The sequence below is a fragment of the Colletotrichum fioriniae genome (genome assembly GCF_027942845.1).
Source record: "Colletotrichum fioriniae strain IMI 355084 chromosome Unknown scaffold_7, whole genome shotgun sequence".
Taxonomy (NCBI): Eukaryota; Fungi; Ascomycota; class Sordariomycetes; order Glomerellales; family Glomerellaceae; genus Colletotrichum; species Colletotrichum fioriniae.
The window spans coordinates 2,241,721-2,265,038 of NW_027076843.1; the positions used below are offsets into that span (position 1 = coordinate 2,241,721).

At 54.0% G+C, this 23,318-nt stretch overlaps 7 protein-coding genes across 7 annotated transcripts; 3 read left to right on the forward strand and 4 right to left on the reverse strand.

Moving 5' to 3' along the window:
- Positions 1–1,057: 1,057 nt before the first annotated feature.
- Positions 1,058–4,620, forward strand: N0V96_006762 (uncharacterized protein; the record flags this gene model as incomplete). The annotated part of the gene is made up of 7 exons (XM_065757815.1): positions 1,058–1,181; positions 1,323–1,361; positions 1,423–1,540; positions 1,598–1,694; positions 1,808–2,895; positions 2,947–4,191; positions 4,248–4,620. The coding sequence occupies 7 exons, from the start codon at positions 1,058–1,060 to the stop codon at positions 4,618–4,620; spliced, it is 3,084 nt and encodes a 1,027-aa protein (XP_065613732.1).
- Positions 4,621–6,036: 1,416 nt separating this feature from the next.
- Positions 6,037–7,257, reverse strand: ATP5 (ATP synthase F0 subcomplex subunit OSCP atp5; the record flags this gene model as incomplete). The annotated part of the gene is made up of 4 exons (XM_053196322.1): positions 6,037–6,150; positions 6,280–6,372; positions 6,562–6,876; positions 7,093–7,257. 4 exons carry the CDS (start codon positions 7,255–7,257, stop codon positions 6,037–6,039), a joined length of 687 nt encoding a protein of 228 aa, XP_053046185.1.
- A 664-nt stretch (positions 7,258–7,921) lies between these two features.
- MOB1 (Mitotic exit network component) lies at positions 7,922–8,902 on the reverse strand (the record flags this gene model as incomplete). The annotated part of the gene is made up of 3 exons (XM_053196323.2): positions 7,922–8,163; positions 8,219–8,446; positions 8,518–8,902. 3 exons carry the CDS (start codon positions 8,900–8,902, stop codon positions 7,922–7,924), a joined length of 855 nt encoding a protein of 284 aa, XP_053046186.2.
- A 1,148-nt stretch (positions 8,903–10,050) lies between these two features.
- Positions 10,051–12,385, forward strand: N0V96_006765 (uncharacterized protein; the record flags this gene model as incomplete). Its single annotated transcript, XM_053196324.2, has 4 exons — positions 10,051–10,306; positions 10,379–11,203; positions 11,274–11,314; positions 11,378–12,385. The coding sequence occupies 4 exons, from the start codon at positions 10,051–10,053 to the stop codon at positions 12,383–12,385; spliced, it is 2,130 nt and encodes a 709-aa protein (XP_053046187.2).
- A 508-nt stretch (positions 12,386–12,893) lies between these two features.
- N0V96_006766 (uncharacterized protein) lies at positions 12,894–13,590 on the reverse strand (the record flags this gene model as incomplete). Its single annotated transcript, XM_065757816.1, has 2 exons — positions 12,894–13,216; positions 13,299–13,590. 2 exons carry the CDS (start codon positions 13,588–13,590, stop codon positions 12,894–12,896), a joined length of 615 nt encoding a protein of 204 aa, XP_065613733.1.
- Positions 13,591–14,960: 1,370 nt separating this feature from the next.
- On the reverse strand, positions 14,961–15,557 carry N0V96_006767 (uncharacterized protein; the record flags this gene model as incomplete). The annotated part of the gene is made up of 2 exons (XM_053196326.1): positions 14,961–15,388; positions 15,500–15,557. 2 exons carry the CDS (start codon positions 15,555–15,557, stop codon positions 14,961–14,963), a joined length of 486 nt encoding a protein of 161 aa, XP_053046189.1.
- Positions 15,558–21,255: 5,698 nt separating this feature from the next.
- On the forward strand, positions 21,256–23,291 carry ATE1 (Arginyl-tRNA--protein transferase 1; the record flags this gene model as incomplete). Its single annotated transcript, XM_053196327.1, has 2 exons — positions 21,256–21,313; positions 22,033–23,291. 2 exons carry the CDS (start codon positions 21,256–21,258, stop codon positions 23,289–23,291), a joined length of 1,317 nt encoding a protein of 438 aa, XP_053046190.1.
- Between the last annotated feature and the right edge of the window lie 27 nt (positions 23,292–23,318).

Here is a 23,318-nt window from a genome sequence, read left to right on the forward strand (position 1 = left end):
ACTGGGGAACGCAGGCATTCAAGGTTGGCAAAGCCACAGGTACGTAAAATGGCACAAAATTTCTAGTGCGAGGTACCTTACGCAGGTCGTATGGATGGCGGTCATTCCAGATGGGCAAACAAAATGGCATGGCTCGAATGCCCCGCGGCCGTCACCCCCTCAACCTTGGATGCCTGCCCCCGATGTACTGCAGCTGCTTGCTCGCGGCTGTTACTGCCGCGGGCTGTGAGGCTAAGCTACCTACGGAGTACTCTCCAGAACCATGGAAGTTTTTTTGCTTACTCGTGTCGCAGCTGCTTGTTCGCTGTTACCTCCGCTGACACTCCGCACTGCACTTTGGCTATCAAGTGCCTACCTCGCTCGACTCATTGTCGTCGGTTGGGCTTTAGGTAGCTTTGTTATCGCGGCCCTTGGTTCCATTGGTTAGTTTCTTACCTTACCTTGTACCTGAAGATGCTGAGGCGCTATCTCATTCTTTTCGGACCAGAGCTCCCGCCATTGCCCGCGTCTTTCCCAACACGTCGGTTCCCTGCTGGCACATCCATCACCCAGGGCAGTGAGGCACATACATACTAGTAGCCGCATTTCTAATTTATTTTTCTCGTCTCTCTCGAGTCTCCCCCTCCAAATAAGACGCACCTACGCTATCTACCTACCTACCTACCTTACCTCCTGGTCCCCTACGCAATCTTGCATTCTGCAACCTCAAGAGTCTCGACCTTCCTCCCCTTGTTGAGCTAGCTCGACGACCAGGTTTGAACGAAACTGACCGCTTGTCGCTGAGGTTATCGTGATACGTGACGTGCTCTGCTCGTGCTGTTCTCGGTAGCATTGTTGGCTGGGGTCTGTCTCTGGTTCTTACTAAAGGTCGCCTCCATCCTAATACTGCACTTCGTCCCGCCGAACCTACACCCTCTCTCTCTTTTCTCGCCACAAGCCCACAACTCGCTCCCAATCCTACGTCCTGGAAATCCCTCAAGCCTCAACGACACTGCCTCCGCTGTCGTGAAGGGCGTGCTCTGTCTCTCCAACGCTACGAGGTGTCCATTCGCCCACCATGGTTGTCTTTGACGGTCACGAGTACCTCACCGAGGAGGAGAAGCGTCTCAAGGAAGACCGCAGGCGCGAGAAGTACTGGAAGAAATGGGGCCCCTACGTTGCCGAACGCCAATGGGCCACTGGTGAGTAGCAGCTCAAGCTCCAGCTTCAAATCCAGCCCCAGCTGCTACCGTTGCTGCTGCAATTGGTGCTGCAATTGGTGCTGCTGCTGGTAATTTTGCCGTCAAGGAAACGAACATAATCTAATCAAAGCTGTGTCGTAGTGCGAGAGGACTACAGTCCCGACGGAGACGCGTGGAGTCGTGAGCTCACCCCGCCATTCCCCACGAGCTCCAGTCGCAGCCCGCTGACAGCATGCCCCAGACTTTACCCACGACGACGCACGATCCCGAGCCTACAGATGGGGTGAGGATGGAATTGCGGGCGTTTCTGACACTCATGGCTTCCAGAACATTGGCTTTTCTTTCTGGAACGAGGAAGAGTTAGTCAATGCTCGTCAGTTACTTACGCTTCTTACAGATGGCTGATGATTCGACAGTGATTTCCTCAAGGAGAGACTGTTTGGTCTCTCAAACCCCCAGGGTAACCATGGCGAGAGCGTCAAAGAAGCTCACTTCCACGTTGACAATACCCCCGTAAGTAGCTCAAGATTGGTGTGATATTTGTAGTTCCATAGCTAACAGACACTGTAGACAGTAAGTTGAAAAGAGCTAGTCACCAACAGCTCATACTGACAAACCGCCCGCAGCATTCCTATATGAAATTCCTTTACAAGTACCCGCAGAAGAAGTTCCCTTACAAGGACCTATTGGAAGAAAACGCTCGCAGGGGCAAGGAAGACAAGGAGTACCAGATCGTTGACACGGGCATCTTCGACGAAGACAGGTACTGGGATATTTTTATCGAAACGGCAAAGGAGACGGACGACCCCGAGGAGATTCTGTTTCGTGTTACCGCATGGAACAGAGGTCCCGATCCGGCACCACTTCACATTGTACCGCAGATGTGGTTCCGCAACACCTGGGCCTGGGGCCGAGAGCCCGAGGACAAGAAGCCGTCTATCGAGAACATTGGCGAGGGCTTAGCCAAGTCCAAGCATCACAAGCTCGGGGACCGTTACTTCCTGATGTCGCCCTCCCCCGGTGTTGGTACCAGCGGCGAAGACGTAATACCCCAGATGTTGTTTACCGATAACGACACCAATTATGAGCTGTTGTATGAGCAGGACAACAAGACCCCCTACGTCAAAGATGCCTTCCATCGTCACATTTGTGAGAAGGAAAAGGGGGCCGTTAATCCAGCACAGAAGGGCACCAAGTGCGCCGCCTGGTTCAGCTTCAACGAGGATGGTGGTGTCCCTCCCGGCGAGTGCGCCGTCGTCCGTTTCCGCTTCTCCAAGAAGAACCAGACCTACTTCGACGAAGGCGACTTTGATGACCTGGTCGATCTTAGAATCGCTGAGGCCGACGATTTCTACTACCGCCTCAGCCCCCTCCCCATGGCGGACGATCTGCGCAACATCCAGCGTCAAGCCTTCTCCGGAATGATGTGGACCAAGCAGCATTACCTCTTTATTTGGGACCAATGGGCGAATGGTGACCCAACACAACCCCCTCCGCCGCCCAGCAGAAAAGACATTCGCAACTCTCAGTGGAAACACATGCACTGCGACGATATTCTGTCTATGCCCGACTCCTGGGAATATCCCTTTTTCGCCGCGTGGGACAGTGCTTTCCACTGCATTACATTGGCGATGATGGACCCGGACTTCGCCAAGAAGCAGCTTGATCTCTTCACCAGAGAGTGGTACTGCCATCCCAACGGCCAGCTACCAGCGTAAGTTACGTCTGAAATGACCGAACTGGACTGGTAACTAATTCCATATAGATACGAGTGGAACTTTGGCGACGTGAATCCCCCCGTTCATGCTTGGGCCACTTTCCGAGTGTTCAAGATTGAGCGCAAGCTCTACGGACGACAGGATTTGGACTTCCTCGAGAGAGTGTTCCAGAAGCTGTTGTTGAACTTCACATGGTGGGTTAACCGAAAAGATGCTGAAGGCAAGAACGTTTTCGAGGGAGGCTTCCTCGGTCTCGACAACATTGGTCTTTTCAACCGTTCCGAGCCTCTCCCCACCGGTGGCTCTTTGGAGCAGGCCGACAGTACCGGATGGATGGCCTTCTACTGTCTCAGCATGCTCAACATTGCTCTTGAGCTTGCAAAGCACCGACGTACATACGAGGATATTGCTTCCAAGTTCTTTGAGCACTTCATCTTCATCAGTGACGCCATGACCTTCAGGACTGGCCAAAAGGACGAAAAGTCGCTCTGGAACGACGAGGATGGTTTCTACTATGATGCCATTTCATGGGGCGGCCCCTGGATCCAGCAGCTTCCAGTCCGTTCTCTTGTCGGACTGATCCCGCTTTACGCAACCCTGACGCTCGAGCCCGAGCTCATCAACAAGCTGCCGTCGTTTAAAAAGAGGGTTGATTGGTTCATGGAGAACCGCTGCGATTTGGCCGAGCGAAACATGGCCAGTATCGCCAAGCGTGGAAAGGGCAACCGTATCCTCTTGTCTATTGTCAGCAAGGACAGACTCGAGAAGATTCTTTACCGCATGCTTGACGAGGACGAATTCTTCAGCGAGCATGGAATTCGGTCCTTGTCCAAGTATCACAAGGAGAACCCCTTTTCAATGGAGGTGAATGGCCAGACTTTCTCCGTCGGCTACGTCCCTGGTGACTCTGACAGCGGTCTATTTGGTGGCAACAGCAACTGGAGAGGCCCCATTTGGTTGTGTGTCAACTTCCTTCTGGTTGAGTCTCTTCAGAGATTCTTCTTGTTCTACGGACACGAGTTCCAAGTCGAGTGTCCTACGGGAAGTGGCGACTACATGCATTTGGGCCATGTTTCCGAGGAGATCCAGCATCGTCTGCAGCACCTGATGACACGAAACGATGAGGGTCGGCGTAGCATCAACTCTGGAAACGACCTTCTGGACTTTGACCCCTACTGGAAGGACTACCTCTGGTTCTACGAGTTCTTCGACGGCGACAGTGGCCGTGGACTCGGCGCTACCCACCAGTGTGGTTGGACCGGTTTGATGGCTCGCATGATCCACGACACTGGGTAAGATTGTCTCTATTTTGACACCTTTGAATCTGATTGCTAACAACGCTTTCCAGCATTAACTGCCGCCTGCCTCATACTCCCCGCACTCCCTCAGCGGGAATGTCTCATTACTTTGATGATATCTTTGCCCGCGGCACTGATCGCCGTGGCTCAATGACGCCTGGTCCCGGTGGCAAGCCACGGATGCGCAGATCATCAACGGCGAGATCCATCGGTGCAAGGAGTGACTTTGACGAGACTAATGGCGACGACTCACTGAGCAACTCGGCCACATTGGATGACCCAGAGAAGCTTCGACAGAGGATGAGAGAGAAGTCAGAAGCCGACGCACACATGCACCGCTACATTTCGGATCAGCTGGAGAGGTTCAAGGAGGACAAAGAGCACCCCGGTGGAACGGACAACGAATATGAGGCTGGTGCCTAAGCCTAGAGCTTAACCTCCAGTGATCAGAAAAAAACGTGAAATGGTCGAGGGGCGGGCTAGTGCTAGTGCATCTGAATGTGGGCGGTTAAGAGAAGCGTACGAGAGCATCCATGGAGTTTCCTTGCGTAGTGAGCATGACGGGAAACCAGAGAAAAATGCCATCAATGCACATAGAGCCATATACAGGACTTGTAGACTGCGGAGGTAGAGGTTCCTAGGGTTAATATACGTAGATTGGGTTTCAACAATGGTCTCTGGTGCTCGTTCGTCTTGAGATACCTGCCTGGCATACACACACACACACACACACACACACACACACACACGTAAGCTTCAAGCATGCCGCACATATCTCCCGCCAAATCAAGCTGTCAGCCATTTCCAGGCGAAGCTCCATTGGAAAGGAAACAGATAAAATGTGGCTTGCTAGGGTGAGCGAGGTGGCACAAGGTCGTATGACCTCGCTGTGATGCAGAGTCAAACGCGGCCAGCCAAGGAAGGACTTTTGGTTTTGTTCAGTGAGGCTCACTTTTGTGAGGATTCTCATGTAGCCACGAAAGGCATCGAGAGAGTGAAGCTTCTACCGACACTGCAACTATACAAAGTTAATATTTCTGGAGGGGGGTTATGCATGGATCGTGTTTAGAATCATGTTGTTTACATTCAGAAGGCAGAGATTACATGCAAGTTTTGATCCTCTCTAAGGCTGATGAGAGGGTGCCAGATTTTTTATCGCTCACTACCTATCACAACTCGTTTCAGAATGGACCATCCTATGGATGAGTATAACAAGCAACATCAATGTCCGCGTTAGATGTTATATAAGGTTAACAGATGTCAACTGTGGTTGGATTAGTCTCAGAAGGCGAGGATCAACGTTAAACATGTAGGCGTTGCCTCTTTGGGAGGGAAGAGCGAACACCGACAGCTGGTGATGCATCGGTCGCTTTTTTTTTCGGTTCTCAAGACATGGAGAGACAGACAGACGAACAGAGACAGAGGTGGGCCTATTGCGAAGAGTAGCGTGTGTGTACATGGTAGAAGAGGGGTTCCGTGAATGCTTCTATTGTAGACAGAACTATGCACAGCTTTCGTCTCATTCGCGTTCCCCTCAATTGCCCTCTCGCCCGGGGGGGGAAAGGGGAAAAGTGGCCATCCAACATCATCTCTTTCCGAGCTTCCAATCCAGCTTTTTTCGTCTCACGCAAGTTTTTGTCGTTACACGTGGAAAGAGCCGGACAGTTCTCTCCCTCCTCCTCCTCCTCCTTTCCACTGAACCCCCGCCTAGTCAAGTTTACAAGATAGACACACACGCACACAAAGAGAAAATAAGGGGGGGAGGTTTGGTTCGGTGTGGGGAGAAGGAGGATTAGAATTTCTTCATGCTAGTATGATGAAAAGTTTTTGCGTGTGTTTTTACAAAGTGTCAGTGAGAAGCTTGTTGAGCTTGGCAATCTTGCCAGAGACGCTGAGGTCGATGGTCCGGTCGCCAATCTCGACAATGAGGCCTCCGACGATATCGGGGTTGACCTAGAAAGAAGAGCTGTCAGTTAGAGAGGGGGCTTTCTTCGTAAACCAGATCTCTGAAGCCGCAGCATCTGAACCGAGGTGGTCTCGGAAGAACAGCTTGGAGATTGGAGGGAAGGCGATGAAACGTACATTGTTGGTGACCTTGAGCTTCTTACCCTGGCCGACGTAGGAGGACTTGGCGATGGAGCTCTCGAGGCGGTTGAGGGTCTTGTTGTCGAGTTGCTGAGAATGTGTGTTAGTGGCCTGTTTTCAATGACGTCCCTGGACGCATGTGCGAAATTCCCTCGTTGCAAGTAGCAACTTTCAAAGATACCACAATTGTTTGGGGATTTCGAGTCCGTCTTCAAACTCCTCAAAGGCGAACCGCACATGTCCCCCATTCAAGCCTCAAATGAGGGAAAGGAAACCTACAGTGGCGCTGGTGACGGTGAGCTCAACCTCGCCGCGGGCGGCGCTCATGATCTCGGCGAACTTCTGGGTGATGCCGGGGAGGAGGCCGAGGCGGTTGTTCTCGGCGAGAGCGGCGAGGAAGTTCTTGACGGTCTCCTGGGAGCCGGCGCCGGCCTGCTTGGTGAGCTCGGCGACGATGGCGGCCTTGTCCTCGGGGGTCAGGGTGGGCGCGGCGAGGATGGTGGACAGCTTGGGGTCCTTGGCGAAGATGGCGTCGAGGGTGGCCAGGGCCTTGGCCGTGGGGTCCAGGGAAGAGGTCTTGGAGGCGGCGGTGTACTGTGACCGGGCAAAGTTAGCCGTCTGTGAGAGGTCTTTGAGTGGTTTTCCCGTTCCGGTTGTGTTTTTCCCTCAATGCCTCAAATTCCTTCCGGAAAGCTCCCTCATTCCCCATCAATCCTCTCAATCAACAACTTCCTCCCCCAACCAATTGATCCAATTGAACAACCCTCCGTCCAGGGAATAACCAGTGTAACGAGAGGAACAGGTGCGTACCAGGGCAGTGGCGTAGGTGCCGTCGAGGCCAAAGACGGCGACGGGGGGCTTGACGGCCTCGGTCGCGGCGGCAGCGGCGTAGGTGCGGACGGCCGGGGCGCGGGCGACGAGGCGCGAGGCGGGAGCCGCCGCTCGGAGGGTGCGAACAGCCTGTCTCGAGAACATGTTGGGCGAAAGAGAGGTTCCGGTTGTGGGGGGTAGAGTAGTTCAATTGAAGATGGGAGACGGGCGGGAGGAAGGGATGGCTGGATTCGAACGAGACGCAGTGGTGGTAGCTTGGGTCGGTTTTCGAGGTTGAGGTTTGAACTTCGGCAATCTAGGATGTTGATGCCTTGGGACATTGTGGCTGGGTGCTGGCTGAGTGGTAAGGCATCAACTTAGGTAAGCGGGTCGAGGGCTCGGGTCGGTGGAAATCGGAGGTGCTCGTTGTTACTGCACAGAGAGGCAGGCCCAAGCTCCACTCTTTTAAGCCAACCTAGGTATTCTGATGCAATGGGACAAAGTTAGTTACCTAGGTACTTTGGGTCTCATAATTGATGGAACTCCATGCAATGTACTCAAGATACTAGAGAATGCACAGCGATTTGGTCATTCGCAATTCTCGAATTCTTAACCCAAGGCCGTACTACCCGTTACCCAGTTTGTAGTCTACAGTGATATCACAATAACCGCTTCAATGCCTTATGTCCACAGGCTCAGCAGTGTCAAAGCCCCACACGCCAATCATCAGACCTTCCTTATTACCTTGCCAACCGGCGTGTCATCCGTGTTTCCCCAACGCCTAGACAATGCATGCATTCATACTCTCGAAAGGCTCGTCTGGCCTGTCTCAGTCGCTCTCAATCATCTTCTCCGCGAGATCGTTCAGAGGACCATAAAAGTCCTTGCCACTAGCCAATTTGTGCTCGTCGACGAACAGAACGTACTGCTTGAAACTCGTGTTGAGGTGGGGCTCCAGTCCAAGCTCTCGGATAACTGCGTAGTGGTGGCAGTAGACGTGGGCATAAACGCGATACATGCGCTTAAAGATCTGCCGCACCGTTGAGGGAAATGATTTGGGGAAGGCAACACCTAATAATTCATGTTAGAAACCATCTCCTATTAAGCGTGTCAAAGCAGTACACACCGATTCTGCTCGGCAGGATCTGCTCGTCGTCAATGTGACGCTGAACCCAGGCCATCAAGTGCTCAATGTAGTCCGGTGCGGCCATCTTAGTCGGCCTCTTGTAGTTCTCACTGTCCTGCCACAGGTACTCGAACTCGTCGGTTGCCTTCATCTCGGGGCATGATTGGGGCGAGCAGAATTCGGTAATAGCGCCGTAGAGGAGGTTGATCTGGTTGTAAAAGTCGACCACTGTATTGGAGGCGTGTCAGTCGTGCTGTTTTCTTTGCACCACCTCCCAAATTCCCCCGTATAATACTCACTATTGACTGCCAACCACTCATTCTCGTCTTCGCCTTCAGGCAACTTCACAACCTTGCGCAGGCTGCCGCCTCCGAGTGTGGCCTCGGCATACTGTCGCAATGCAACGCCGTTGTTGGCTCCCTTGACAGTACGCGCCCGAAATTGGTTCCTAGCCGCCTTCTGGTTACTGCCGTCCTCGTAGTCATCGTCAGCAGCTGTCAATACTGGTTCGGGGATCTGCGGTTCAGGAGTCTGGATGACGGTCACGTCTCGATTGACGAGACTACCGCCATAGCTTCGTGGAGGGGGATCGGGTACGGCTGGCGGTACCGGGGGCGGCAGCGGTGGTATTCCCGCCGCCAGCAAGCCCGTCCTCACACTGAGGTATTGCAAAAGGGACATCATAGAGGCGGTGTTGGGTATGGTACTGACACTGTGAGGCCCGCGACCCTGTCCATGGTGGGCGACGTCTATTATCGAAATGCGCGCGGAAGGAGGTTCGATGTGTTATGTTATCGTCGAAGGCTGCTCATTCCAGTGGTTAGCGGGGTAATGGAACAATTGAAATCCAAAGAGCAGTCGCAGAGAGATGTCATTGATGTTGTAACATACCAGATAGTCATATGACGTCCAAAGATGTCGACTCGATGCTCGTATCCTGTTTGCGCGACCGGTAGAGGTATGTCTGGAGGTGAAATGTCAAATCAAGATGTTGTTGGATCCACGGCGCGCTGTGTTGGCTGTTTAGGGTGACATGAGGTAAGGTGCCTGTGAAAGGGTCCCCCCTACTGCATCAAAGGGATGAGTGGTGTTTATGCGCTTGCCCAATCGGTGCGGTTGCTGGGCTGCAGGAGCCGGTTGGTGGGTACAAACGCCACAGTCAATCCCTGCTTGATGTGGCTGAAGTGGCTCCAGGCGGTCGGGGCCTTTCCCGGCTCCCAATGACGGACAGCCGGATGACATCGAGCGGGTCTCCTAATTCCCGGAGCCGGGACCCAGAATTACGGCGTTCTATGCACAGTACATTAGCTACGGGGTAAGCCGATTGCCGTTCACAGTCCCCGAGGCCGTGATTCTGCAAACTTGAAATTTGGTCTAGTATAGTCGCATCACTCAAATCTATGCATCCCTGTCGTTTTCTCCGCAGGCAAACTCAATCCTCCACGAGGACTTCTGCCGGCCTGGGTTTTGAATAGCCTCAATTCCAAAGTGGAGACCATGTCATCCCCGCATTTGTAGTTCATCTCTTTCCCCTCATCGTTCCCCAGGGCCTACCCATAGCATGGCATTGGTGCCTTCGGTGCAAACCACACCGAAAGGTGAGTACTTGACGCATATGAACCATGGACACAAACTTCACGCATGACCACAAGGGGGGAGGACCCGGCTTCAAGCGTCGTCATGGCCGGATCGCAGATCTCTTGGGGATGAAATAAAAGAGCAGCCCGGTTTCCCCGCGTAACTTGATGTCCGGGTTTAACACTCCATATATATGGCTTCGATCTGGCTTGCCATATGCAGTCTTAATATTTCTTAATTGAAAGATGACAGTCATGCGTGTCGTGCATCTCCTTCCGCTGCTCTGCAGCCTCATCGAGGCCAGTATCGACAGGCAACAGGTCGTCCAAGCCTTCAACCCTCGCCGTAATGCCAGCTCCCTTGAGACGCCGCTACAGGTGGGCAACGGCAACTTCGCCTTTGGGGCTGACATCACGGGTCTCCAGACCTTCAGTCCCTTTGCGACGATGTCGACATGGGGATGGCACAACTTTAGCCTGCCCAAAACGCCTGGTCAGACTCAAATCGAAGGTGAGACGGAATGGCCGAGAGGCGTCAAAAGTATTAAGTCCACAAAGCATGTACTGACTCTCTTCACGATAGACTACCACGGCACAGAGTGGTGGACACACGGCCGACTTGTACAGTACAACATGGCCAACCCCTCAAACAACGACATCGCAGACTGGCTCCGCGAGAACCCGCACCGCATAAATCTAGGCACCATCGGCTTCTCCTTTTCCGACGGCGGCAATACGGCAGTGACGGAGGACACCCTCAGCAACAAGGAACAGACCCTCGACATGTGGACGGGTGTCATCCGGTCCAGCTTCACGTACAAAAACCACACCGTCAAAGTCGAAACCTGGGCCGACCCATCCTCGGACAGCGTCGCCGTGTCCGTCGAATCGGCACTCCTTGCCTCCGGCATCTTATCCGTCTTCTTCGACTTTCCCTACCCGACAAACGACAAGTTTGGAGCACCGTTTGTGGGTGTCTTCAACCAGACGGATCTTCACGAGACGTCCCTATCGACCCCTGATGGAGGAGAAACCAACAAGGCCACGATCCATCATGATCTAACCACGACGCAGTATGATCTGTCACTCAAGTGGGATGTCGCCGCCGGTGGTAGCGGTGCTATCAAGACACCGACTGACGGGAGCCATCGATACGTCCTTTCGACCAGTGGAACGGACATGCTGCGATTCACGGCCAACTTTGCGCCTTCTGCTGCACCCGGGTCCCCCGCCGAATTTGACGACGTCGTGGCGGCTTCGCGAGAATGGTGGCCGTCGTATTGGAACAACGGGGCCTTTGTCGACCTGACGGGGACCCGAGATGCCAATGCGACCGAGCTCCAGCGCAGAATAATCAAGTCTCAGTATCTCGTGGCGGTGAACTCGGCGTCAGACTATCCTCCACAAGGTGAGTTAGCAATCCAACCACCCCCTATTAACTTTTCTCTCGCCCGAGAAGAGTGCTAACAAAAACATAGAATCCGGTCTTGTAAACAATGGTTGGTTTGGCAAGTTCCATGTAAGTCACATCCTCCAAACTCCTCGATACATGACCACGTCTAGCTCACACATACACTCCAAGATGGAAATGATCCTCTGGCACACCCTCCAATTCGCCCGCTGGAACAACCACGCCCTCCTCGCCCGCTCCCTCCCACGAACCTACACCCACCTCCTCCCCTCCTCCCTCGCTCGGGCCTCGACGCAAGGCTACGCCGGCGCCCGCTGGGGCAAGATGACGGACCCCTCCGCCATCGACGCCCCCGGCGAGATCAACACCCTCCTCATCTGGCAGCAGCCGCAGCCGATGTACTTTGCCGAGCTCGCCTACCGCCACGCGCCCACGCCACAAACCCTCGCCGAATGGGACGCCGTCCTCACGGCAACGGCGGACTTTATGGCCTCGTACGCCTTCCTCAACGAGACGACGGGCCTCTACGACCTCGGCCCGCCCATGTACCCCGTCTCGGAGAACACGAACCCCAACGCCACCGTCAATCCGACTTTTGAGCTCGCGTACTGGCGTTTTGGCCTCGGCGTCGCCATCTCTTGGAAATCCCGCCAGAATGCCTCCGTCCCGGAAGCCTGGACCACCGTCAGAGACAACCTCGCGCCCCTACCCATCATCGACGGCACGTACCCCGTCTACCAAGGCATCCCCGACATGTGGACAGCCAACACGACGACGGTGCAAGACCACCCAGCCATGGCGGGCATATTCGGCCTTCTCCCGCCGCCGGCCTCGGGCTCACTGCTGAACCGCACGGTTCTCGAGGAGACCGCCGCCCGGATCTGGGCGCTGTGGGACCTCGACGAGTCCTTTGGCTGGGATTTCCCCATGCTCGCCATGAACAGCCTCCGCCTGGGCGACGCGAATCGCGCCGTCGACTATCTCCTCCACCCCACCTTCCAGTTCGACGACGCGGGGTATCCCGTCGGCGGGACGAGGGTGCCGACACCGTACTTCCCGAGCTCGAGCAGCTTGTTGCTGGCCGTGGCCATGATGGCTGGGGGGTGGGATGGCGAGGAGGGACCTCACTTCCCTAGCGAGTGGGACGTTGTGGTTGAGGGCTTCGTTCCTGGGTTGTAGATAAGAGCATGTACCTGTGAGTCAAGGGGGGTAACGTACAAAGATATAGACTTGCCTATCGACTTTGGTGAATCGTGGTGAGACGAACGAGTAGAACAGGACGCACAGCTTCAAGTATTTGCCAGGTAATTTGTAAAACGCTTTAAATTCTATTCTGCTGGCGTCGGTCGTAGTGACCAGACCCTGGATGACGAGCATTTCACAATATTCTGCTCAAGCATCCTACCAGCCCTCCACTGCGGCGTCGGAAGGACAAAGTGGACTGCCGATGCGTTGTATCACTCGGCAACCGCATAGACCACATTAGGGCCTCGGGGTTTGACTTCCTTTCCCAGCTCGAACCCAACCCAAACCCATTCTTATTCAGCGTGCATTCGTGAGTCATATGGAGAATGAATAAAGAGACCATAAGCCGAGTTGCTGTTGTCCTGGTAGTCAGGGGTTTCCCGCGTAGAAATTTCATCATGAAGGCGGGGGAAAGGGGGATAAGAACATGAACCAGGGAGAATCAGAGCAAGATCTCGCCCATGTTCTCGCCCTCGAAGCCCAGCGTGCTGAGCTTCTTGATCCGCCCCTTGTCGCGCGTCTTCTCCTTCTCCTTTCTCTCGTTCGCCAGGCCTTGAACCAGCTTAAGGTCACCCGGCTCGTAGCCCACGGGTGGGTCGTCGTCCTTGTCGAGGTCGATCTCGCCCAGGAGGAGCACGTTCTCGCCGCGAACAAGGAAGATGCCGCGCTTGATGTCTGCAAAGAGGCCCCCTGCGCGGGGCGGGTTGGCTTCCGGGTCCGGGTGGGCGTAGACGCGCTCGACAGTGTCTTGAAGAACGAGGTTGGCTGAGCGAAGGTAAGGACAAGAGGTCCATCATTAGCCTTTTTTACAGCTTTATGAGGTGTTTGCCGTTTGCCGTTTACATACCGAATTGGTCCCAGCTACGGAGGACGCCGATCAGTTTGCGCCCGTCGCGCAGTGCAACCATGAGCTTCTCTGACGGAAGGTTAGCGTTTGGTGTCGCGAAGAGTACCGCAGCACTCATGCGGCCGAGGCTGCCGTGATATTTCCCATACTGTCGGTCATGTCCAGCAGCTGCGCCGCAGTGGTGAACATCTGAGGCGGGAGCTGAGGGGTCTGTTGGGGAGGCGGCGCGCGGCCGCCCAGGACGGGGTTGGGGCCCCTGGGGAGGGGCATCGGAGATGTTGAGGTTTTCCATTGTTATCTTGTTGTCATTGGTATGCGGTAGTTATTGCATTCGGGCCTGTCCCAGTCCATCGATTTGGGCGCAAATAGAGGGTGCGAGGCGAATGCGATGCAGCAAAGCGAATAGGTAGATTATAATGTGCCGCCCAAGGACATCATCGAGAGGGGTTTTCGAACACTCGTTTGTAGCTTGCCTCAGTATTCTCGGTGCAGGCAATTGTGCTTTGGTAGCTTCTTTTGGTTCAGGAACGCTGGGTGTGATCGATCAAGCCATCATCATCGTGGGGTCCATCCCTGGTACGGCTTGGTGGGTGTGGCGGTGTTCTAAAAGGTAATGCCTGACCTTAACTGGAGTGTGGCATCGGAGGGCCTGTTTTTGCGTCATCCGGAGGTACAAACATTGAAGCAGGAGCCGGTTGGAGCTGAACCGCCCCGGCAGAGACCGCAAGCACGGATCGTTTGCTGGTGGGGGTCAGCGGCTAGGGCACGTGAAAGGCGGGGCATGAGTCAATCCCTGCTGTCAAAATTTCTGATGATCTCAGATGCATGCGGGGCAGTCGCGGTCCCTGACGGTAAGGTACCTTGGGTGTTTGGGTGGTGCTGTGGAGGGGAAGCAGCCAGTCCGGCTCTCTGGTCTCGACTTCCAATGCCTGCGCGAACTGGCATGTAGATATTTGTGGCTGGTAAGAAAGGCTTCGTGTCGCGCCAGTGACAGGAGACAAAGGGTTTGGATCAGGTCTTGGAAAAGGTCTGGTCACACGAACCCTGAAAGGGCTGCAGCTTTCTTCTAGCTCCGTGTTGTGTTGTCTCTTTCTCACGATACTGCTCTCTGCGGACTATTGCGTTGGTCTATCTATAATCAAAGAACCATTTTGTCTCGCGAAGTGTCCCAAACAGTTCCAAAGAGCATTGGCTTTAGTCATAAGGAACCATGGCTGCCATGAAAATCCTCCCGCTTCGCCATATCTCAATTGCAGTTCTGCTCTTTGATGCTTCCCATGCCAGTCCTGGGCCGCCCCTTTTGATTTTCGTCGTCTATAGCAAGCAAACCATCAACGCCCATTCATAATGCAATTATTTTTCTTTTCTTTTTTTTTCTTTTCCTCGGCGGGTTAGTACGAAAGTTGTTTCGTCTGTAAACCGAATGGAGCCGACGAATTACCAGGTGTGCTCTTCGGGGCCATCATGTCCTCTATCGGGAGTCAAGGAGCCTTTGGCACTTGTAGGTTCTTCGTGATCCATAGATCGTCGCAGAAGCGCATCTTTGTTTGACGACAGCGGTGGCCTTGGTAGCATATTGCACCATGAAGATGCCTGTTTGCGCTTGGAGCCAGGAGCAAACAAAAGCCGAGGAACCTCGGGCGTCGATGCGCCGGGTGCGTATCATGACTTCTTCATAGTGCATCTTGTCAATGCCTCAAGGAGCTCAGGTCGAGCTGCCAACGCATCTTTGGCCTGGGCGTATGTCATCCACTGACGTTCCCTCTTGTGGCTTTCGGGCCAAGCTTCCTCTTGCGCTGTGACGGTAGCCTCGTAGAACCTGTAGAGGGCCTTGGCCGAGTCTTTGCTTGAGTGCTTCGGTGCTCTTGTCTCGACGATATCTCCCAAATCATAGTCGATCTCGATAGTGATGCCTGCTTCTTCCCAGGCTTCACGCGCCGCCGCTTCGGTACACTCCTCGTCTGTCTCCCAGCCGCCCTTGGGCAGCACCCAGCCCTTCCGGCGGGTGGACTGGATGAGGAGGACGTAGCGCTTGTCCTTGGTTAGGGGAACAACACCAGCAACCAAGCGTTCGCCTTTGGAGTTATAACCTGTGATGACCAAGGTGTTAGTGGGTCCCGCGCAGCGAGCAGGCGCACCAGGGTCGGGGGAAGAGGCTCAGAATGGGAGGGGTATTGCCTCTGCCCCGTTTGCGCACTTACGCTGCTTGCTTCTTCCCGTGCGTGACTCCATCGTCCGCTCCTTGTGAGAGGAAGCCATCTCGGACAGATCGTCTGTCGCGGGGTTTGTTGTGGAATGTGTTTGGGGTCGGTTATGGTGGGGGGCTGCTGTGATGTGTGGTGGCGGTAGGTCCGGCAACTTTTTTCCCTCGCAAGATGATTTGCAAGCCCAAATCTGTCCGGGCGGCGGTGGGTGTCGGGGTTCGATGCGGGTTCAAAGGGTTTTCAACGACATGATCGCGCTTTTTTAAAATGGTATGAGCGGTTGGTAATGGGGAAGGGTGCGATGCCGAATCACACGACAGCGAGAGAACCCGAGTGAATCGCAGGTTGTTGGCGCGTGTTGCAGCTTGGAACGAGGCTCCGATCTGAGGAGCAGTAGCAACTACCAGGTTTCTCTGCGAGATCCGACCAGGGCAGACCCCAAGACGGTGCGATCGTAGGTGCGGCGGCAGCAGCAGAGAGCGAGAGAGTGAAAGAGAGACCAGCTGAGGGAACGCTCGGATAGATTCACCACCACGATGGAGAAACGAGTGGGACCAGCCTGTGTCGGGCCAGCAGTCGCACGTTTCCGGCCAAAGGGCAAACCTTGACCGCACCGAGTCACTCAATGGCTTACAGAGAGCGAAGTCGGGGTAAGGCAGACAGGTGTCGGCCGGGCGATGGAGATACGACAGAAGAGCAGGAAAACCCGTCGTCTGGCTGGTTCGGGGTTTGAGGGTTCGGGGTGACAAAGGTTGCTTGTTGTAAACCAGAGAGGAGACGGGAAGGAGGATGAGGCGGGAAGGACGCGGCGTCAGATATGACTGAGGCACGCACCACCGAGTGACGAAAGACCCTAGTGAGAGGGTAAAAGATGGGGATTGTATATTTTGGCTCAGGAGCTGGCCGGGCACAAGGAGCAAAGGTATTCAACGTGAAAAGTGAAAGAAGTCAAGGCCAGGATGGGCGTAGGTTGCTCAGGCGGTGGTAGTAATAGTAGCTGAGAGCTCTGGTGCAGGCCAGAGAGTGGCATGTCTCGTGCCATAAGAGCAAAATTGAGCGGGAACGGTCTCCAGGGGAAATTAAAGTTGATTTATATACTTAACCCTTTGAAGGCAGAGCTTGTGCCTCCAACAGCCCACGGTACCGGGCAGGGGAGGAGGGACTACGGATACTAAGGTGGCCCAGCCAGCTAGCAGGCTACGCCGGTCAGAGAGAGAGAGAGAGAGAGAGAGAGAGAGAGAGAAAAAGGGTGAAGGTAGACGGGAGGTCAGGGTATGATGCCAGGCTGGGGACGGAAAGGTAAGGCAGGTTGGTGTGTGTGTGTGTGAGAAGGGAAAGAAAGTGTGGTGTGGCTGCTGCGCGTGGGAATGAGCAGAGCGGAGCAGAGCAGAGTAGCCAAGGTGGGCAGCAGTACCTTACTCCGTAGCAGAGGCGTGAGATGAGCGTAAAAAAGCCGACCAAAAGACTGAGAAAAAAAGATAAATAAAAATAAAATAATCAGCAGGGTGTGGCAAGGACAGGCAAGAGATGGGGGTGAGAAGTGACATGCATGGGGAAAGCTCCCCGTTGGTCGGTCTCTCTGCCCTGGGATTCTGGGATTCTGTCAGGGCAGGTCCGCAGGTAGAGGCAGGGAAGCTCAACCTGACATTTTGGGAAGGGACAGGAAGCACCAGGAAAGCGTGGGTAGGTCCGTAAGGTATCCGTACAGTATCCCCGTACCTTCCTCTCTCTTTCTCTGTCTGTGTTTCCCCTTCTGTCTCTTTCTCTCTCTATCCTAGGTACCTTATGGTAAGGTACGTAAGGCAAGTCCGTAGTTCTAGAAACAACTTTGACGCATATTATCCAAGCAACAAACCACCACATTTGGGGTTCACTCGAGCAACCTGAAAGGTACTCTACTCGTGAGTGCAGTAGAAAAAGCACCTCAGATGTCTGCTTGGCTGGTTAGGTACGTAGATACATGACTTGCCAACCAGAATTCAACGACAATGCCGCTAATTTTTCTTGAGCAAGTTGATGGGATGGATCCAGGTCCCCCGTCTACCATTCACCCAGTCTCGCCATCCAAGCCCAGAAGTCCAGACCCAGTGTACCAGCGCTTTCTTTCCATCGGCTGCTTTCAGTCAGTCCCAAACTCGTCACGCCTGTCCTGGCTGTCCGGTATCCCTACGAGTATTTCCTCTTTATCTTCGACTTCTCGGGCCTACGGAGTACATATCTACATACCATACCCACTATTCGTCGACATCGCCGCCGGCGCACTCGAACCCTCTACCACAAGCATTGGATGCCAAATGTGCCGCATGCCCTGCAGGCTCGGCATCCACTGCACTTGCGGCAGGCCATGTTCCCAAAAATGCGTTAGAGGGGTGGGGTGCTGCAGCCAGCGGACGACGTGATGGGGCTGGAGAGACCGGCCCCATCAATGGAAGTCGAGCGACCTGGACGTTCCCTCTCACTCTCATTTTTGCCCACCGTATTGACGTTGCACTGCTACGCTTCCCACACCGTTTGCTACCTCAACTTCCTCAGTTTCTTGCCAATGTACAGAGAACCTTTGGGTCTACGACTCAAGTTGTCAGCATCGGCCTTTACAAAGTCCACTCATATCGTCAGGTCTGAAAATTGCTAATTGATACCACGCCTTATCTAAACGGCTTGTATGTGCACTTGGAAAGTCTTCCTTTGAAAGTTTGCTCGGCGTTTCCAAGGGTTGTGACTTGCAAAGAGCACCTGAAGGTTCCCTGGCTTTCGGAATCCACTAATCAACTAATAATCGGCCATGCTACCATTGTTTAGACCGTCTCCAATGTCGCTTGGCACGAACACAACGGTCCGTCTCCGTTCCATCTCTTCAGACTCGATTCAGCCAGCAGAGCCGGGAATCATTGGCATCACCCAGAAGTACACTGTACAGCATCACAAGTTCTTCGTTGCCCCCATAATCTGTCGTTGTCTTGGCCCCCGGGCCAAGTGATTCGACGAACAAGCATCTCTCTGGCACAGGCATCCAATGCAAGCCACGCCGTGTCGCTCCGACTAGAACGAGTAGGTGCAAGAGCGTTGTTTAGGCCAGCAGCCGCCTGTGTCCTCGTGGCCCAGGAATCAGGAGACGCTGCCCAGGAACTTGCAAGAACTATTCGATTCGCCATATGCTTTGCGTCCGCTGTATGCAAAGTATAGGTTCCTCTGACTCGACAAGATCAGTGGGATTCTTTGCTGACCAAAGTCTCCCCAGACAAAAGAGGAGCGCAACGAACCGAACAACGGCTCTAGCCAACTCAAGCGCCTCCTTTGATGCGCGAACAACTGGCGGGTAGCGGCCGGTTGACTTGTTTCTGGGCTGAACAAGGGGGCCCCGACTGAGAATTGCGTAGAATTCGCTCGAGGGCACAACCTGGAAATGAATGCCAAATCTTCAACGGGGACCGACTCATCCGCAGGCTGCTCGGCTGCAGGATGGCAGCTCCATGCTGGCGACATTGGCATGCTCACTTTGGATTCTCAGTCGCCAGGCATTGTCGTCAAGCATCGGCTAGAATGAGACCGAGCCTACGAGGTGGCCTTCAGCGAAGAGTTATCGGCTCACACATCCAGACCAAACACCTACCTGGCTGCTACCAAAGCCTTCTACCACAACTAGAATCGGAGCCTTTCCCGGTCAGCTTAACTGGAGTCCAGGGATTGTTGTACATTCTTGGTTTTTGGTTCAATTCGCTTCGAGAGTGAACTCATTGCAGCAAGTTCTGATTGGCTTTTGAGAGCTCCGGTGTGCCTTACCAGTGTCATTCATAACGTCCATGCTCAAGAAAACGTCTACGGCCCATTGAGAATTCCCGTGTAAATTGTCCAAGTATGGACAGATGACAGTGGCCACAGAACATCTGAAGTGAAAATTCAGGATCATCTGATGCAGCGCGCAGATTGAGTTGTTACTGCCCCAATGCCCGTCTGAAATGAAACCAAAATCCTTCATCTCTGGCTCTCTGGCAAAGCAGCTTAACCACAAGTTCAGGGGAGGGGTGCGGCCACACACACCTATCGCAACTGGTTGTACGGAGTATTCCAGACGTTTAACGGGATGCATCCCACACTGCATCGGAACTGGCATGCTGGCCACTCAAGTTACGGATAATTCACCAACCAAAAGCCTATTTCTTGTCCAGGATAGGACTTTGACGTGGGGTTGGAACTTTCGCCCAAGGCCACCGTGTGCAAGTTGAGCAGCCAAGGAAGGACCTTCTTGATGAGTTAGTCCGATGCTGACCATCACGATCCTCGATGAAGGGCTAAGCATCCGGACCTAGGTGCCTACCTACCTTCAGGTCTAGAATCCTCAGCCGATAGGTTGTTCAACCTGGCGGGTGCGTGCACTGGAACGTAGTAGCTTCTGCTCTTCCATCGAGTTCTAGGAGGGAGGCACGGATACAACCCCAAGCAATGCGACGAAATACAACACCCCCAAAGCTCACTTGCATTCACCACCGATCGTATCTCGATGCCGCATTGCTACCTGCTTACCTTGGGGCTCCTGTCGGCTGGTGTTGCCTCCTGATGCTACAGCTAGAACGCTCACTTGACTGCTACCATCGGTGGCATTCTCAGCTTGAAACTACGAAGCCACGCCGTTTACTCAAGCTATCGCATATCATCTTCTTATCCAGGTGCCTTTCTCGCGTCATTCTCCGATCCGACAGAGCCGCCGCCGCCTCATCCTGGCACGTCGTATGCGACATTCCTTCGGGCCAACGAGATTGCAGACCTAATGGTGTAGTCATCTGCCGTGAGGTAGGGTAACGCTGCCTGTTTGCATTATCCATGCTCTAGACTCTAAGCTCCTGCATACCCGTGCCTCCATCGTCGTCGAGATACACACAGCAAACAGAGAGCGGCGTATAGCTAGACCGAGCCGGTGTTTTCCGGGTCAACGCCTCCACCTCAACTTACACGGGCGTCGACGAGCTGGTTCGAGTCAAAGAGCAGGAGTGGTCTACGTTGGCAGACAAGGTACAAACAGACTGGGACCAGCAGGCACAATTAATGGGGCGGTAAGGTGAGGCAAGCGCGCGAGCAGGCAGACAAACGCAACGTCGTCATACCTCTTTTGGGGGGCCTATTTGAGGTCACATTCTGGATATTGACTGGCCACTGCAGACTACAAATACATACCGATCCGTATCACAAGCAGGCTCCTCATGGTTCCAAGGGGGGAGAGCCTCACTCGCGTCGCATTCACTTCATATTCCTCTGTCTTCCAGGTTGTTAGGCCGCACTGCGCCAAGCGCTAGACAACAGACGTCACAGCCAACCAGCTGGCAATTCACAGCGCTGCAAACTAAAGAAAAAGGCCGTTAGGTCGTGTCTGGCGACTAACCCCTCACTCCATCTCAAGCTTCGCGACCCCACGCTTCCCACTCCAATGCCGCAAGGGGTGTGAGAGTTCCACCAACAAGTACACTTTCCGACTGGACTTCACTGCATCAAGTCGAATCCATAGCCGAACAGCGCCATCCGTCAAAGAGGGGATAGAAAGGGCAGCGGCTCAAAACCCTCGACTTGCACCTTGTCACAGTCATAGGATACATAGCGTACCCCTCCTCTCCGCCAGGCGTTTAGACGTCAACCCGCGTGCCCGCCTCGGAAGCGATCACTTCGAATATCAGCCAACGTTTCGTGCTTGCCTAGCACTAGTCGAGCTGGCTGCTTCCCTGGCGCGTCAGTAGAGCGAGCAAGTCGCAGCAAACCAGACAGTCATGGACGACACAAGCATGCAGACCCCTGGCGATGCCTTGTCCTATATAACTCCAATCGGTGAGTCCTTCGTCCTATTCTCTCCTCCAACCATCTGCCCCCGTGCAACTTCTCTCAGCCGCCGTTGGCTCGTGGCATTTTATGGGGTAGCTCCCTTGGTCGCTCTGGAACTGGCTTAGTTGCCTTTTTCCTCGTGCATCTGCGCCGATCGATGTCACTGCATCCCATTCCCAGTCACACAAACCTCACACTTCAATCCTTCAAAGTCGGATCAAGTTGGGGGTCTGTCTGCACGCCATGGATGTGTAATCCCACGCTTGCCAGCCCATTTGTCTCCAAGATTCGGGATGTGTCCTCATCATACGTACGTTGAACACGAAGACACGCGATTGGCCTTTTCTTTTGTTCCCATGCCCCCCGTTCTATGCTCTCAATTGGCCTTCAATGCCCTACGAGAGATGTTCCCATTGTTTGATAACCACATCTCGAAAACGCCTTCAGGATTACGAGGCTTGGGAAATGCGCTTAGCTAGCTACTACTTGAACAAAACTTCACACCATACGGTTTGCTAATACAAGCTCAGGATATTCTAATTCATCGCGCTGTGGTTATTGTGGCCGCCAAGGCAAGAGTCAGTCAAAACGTGAATGCCCTCCCTTGTTTTTTTCCATGTCGTCTCGTGTAAGCCACACATGGACTTGCGGAATAGTGACTTGTGGTCGGCCACTGTGGGAGTCCCTGATCTGATCCGTTACTAACTTGAGCCTCTACTCGACAGGCTTCTCTTACTATGCCAAGTCCACATCTCTTACTCCTGAATACTACCAGACCCTGCTGGATCACTACTGGAGGCGCTCCGGGACGACCCTCTACCGACCGGACCAACTCCACGCGTGCTGCGTTCACTACACCCTCCGCTTGGACTCCACCCAGTTCAAGCCCACCCGAGATCAACGACAAACCATCAACCGGTTCAACAAGTACCTGACTGGCGATGCCTACATCAAGGAGGCAGCTCGTCTCCACCCCCGGTCACGCGAGCAGGCGAAGAAACGGGACTCTGAGTTCGACTTGATCGAGAGGGTCCACGAGGCGGAATATGACTCCCTGCAGCTGCCTCCAGAGCCCGCCCACGTCTTCACCGTTACCCTGGAAGATGATGTCTTCACCGAGGAAAAGTACCAAGTGTATGAGAACTACCAGCGAGTCGTTCATGGGGAGGAGCCGGCCGACATCACTCGCCGCGGCTTTCAACGCTTCCTATGCGAGTCCCCGGTCCAGCGCAAGACAATCACGACGCCTGACGGCAAGGAGCAAAAGCTTGGTTCATTCCATCAATGCTACCGTTTGGATGGGAAATTAGTAGCCATCGGTGTACTAGATCTGCTTCCTCACTGCGTCTCCGCCGTATACTTTCTCTACCACGAGTCCATTCACAAGTTTGCACCAGGGAAGTTGGGCGCGATCCGTGAGATTGCTTTAGCACAGGAAGATGGCTATCGTTACTGGTATCCGGGTTTCTACATTCACAGTTGTCCCAAGATGCGATACAAGATGGACTACACGCCCCAGTATATCCTGGACCCTGAGACGCTGGCTTGGGATCTCATGGACAAGAGAGTTACGGGTCTTTTGGACAATAAGCCATACCTGAGCTTATCGAAGGAGAAAGCTGATGAGCCAGCTGCCGAGGGAGCCAAAGATGCTTCAGTTCAGTCTGCAGCCGGCCAAGAAGAATCGACAGAAGACCTCAGGGAGGTTGAGGACGATGACGACGACGATACGTTCTTGTTCAATACCGGTATGCCGGGCATCATGTCGCTTGACGAGATCCGCTCACTCGAGGAGATGGACCACATCAAGCTGCGGATAGATGGCTCTGGACTACTTTTCGAGACTGGCGATCTCGTCGCGTGGGAGCGTCAGGATGTCGGGGTGAGCGGATGTCTCAAGGCTGGTATTGCGGAGCTGGTGGCGGCCTTGGGACCCGAGTTGTTGGAGAATATGGTGGTAGACTTTTGGAATCCTAATTTGTGAAGGATCAGCCCGGCTTGACTCTGCTGA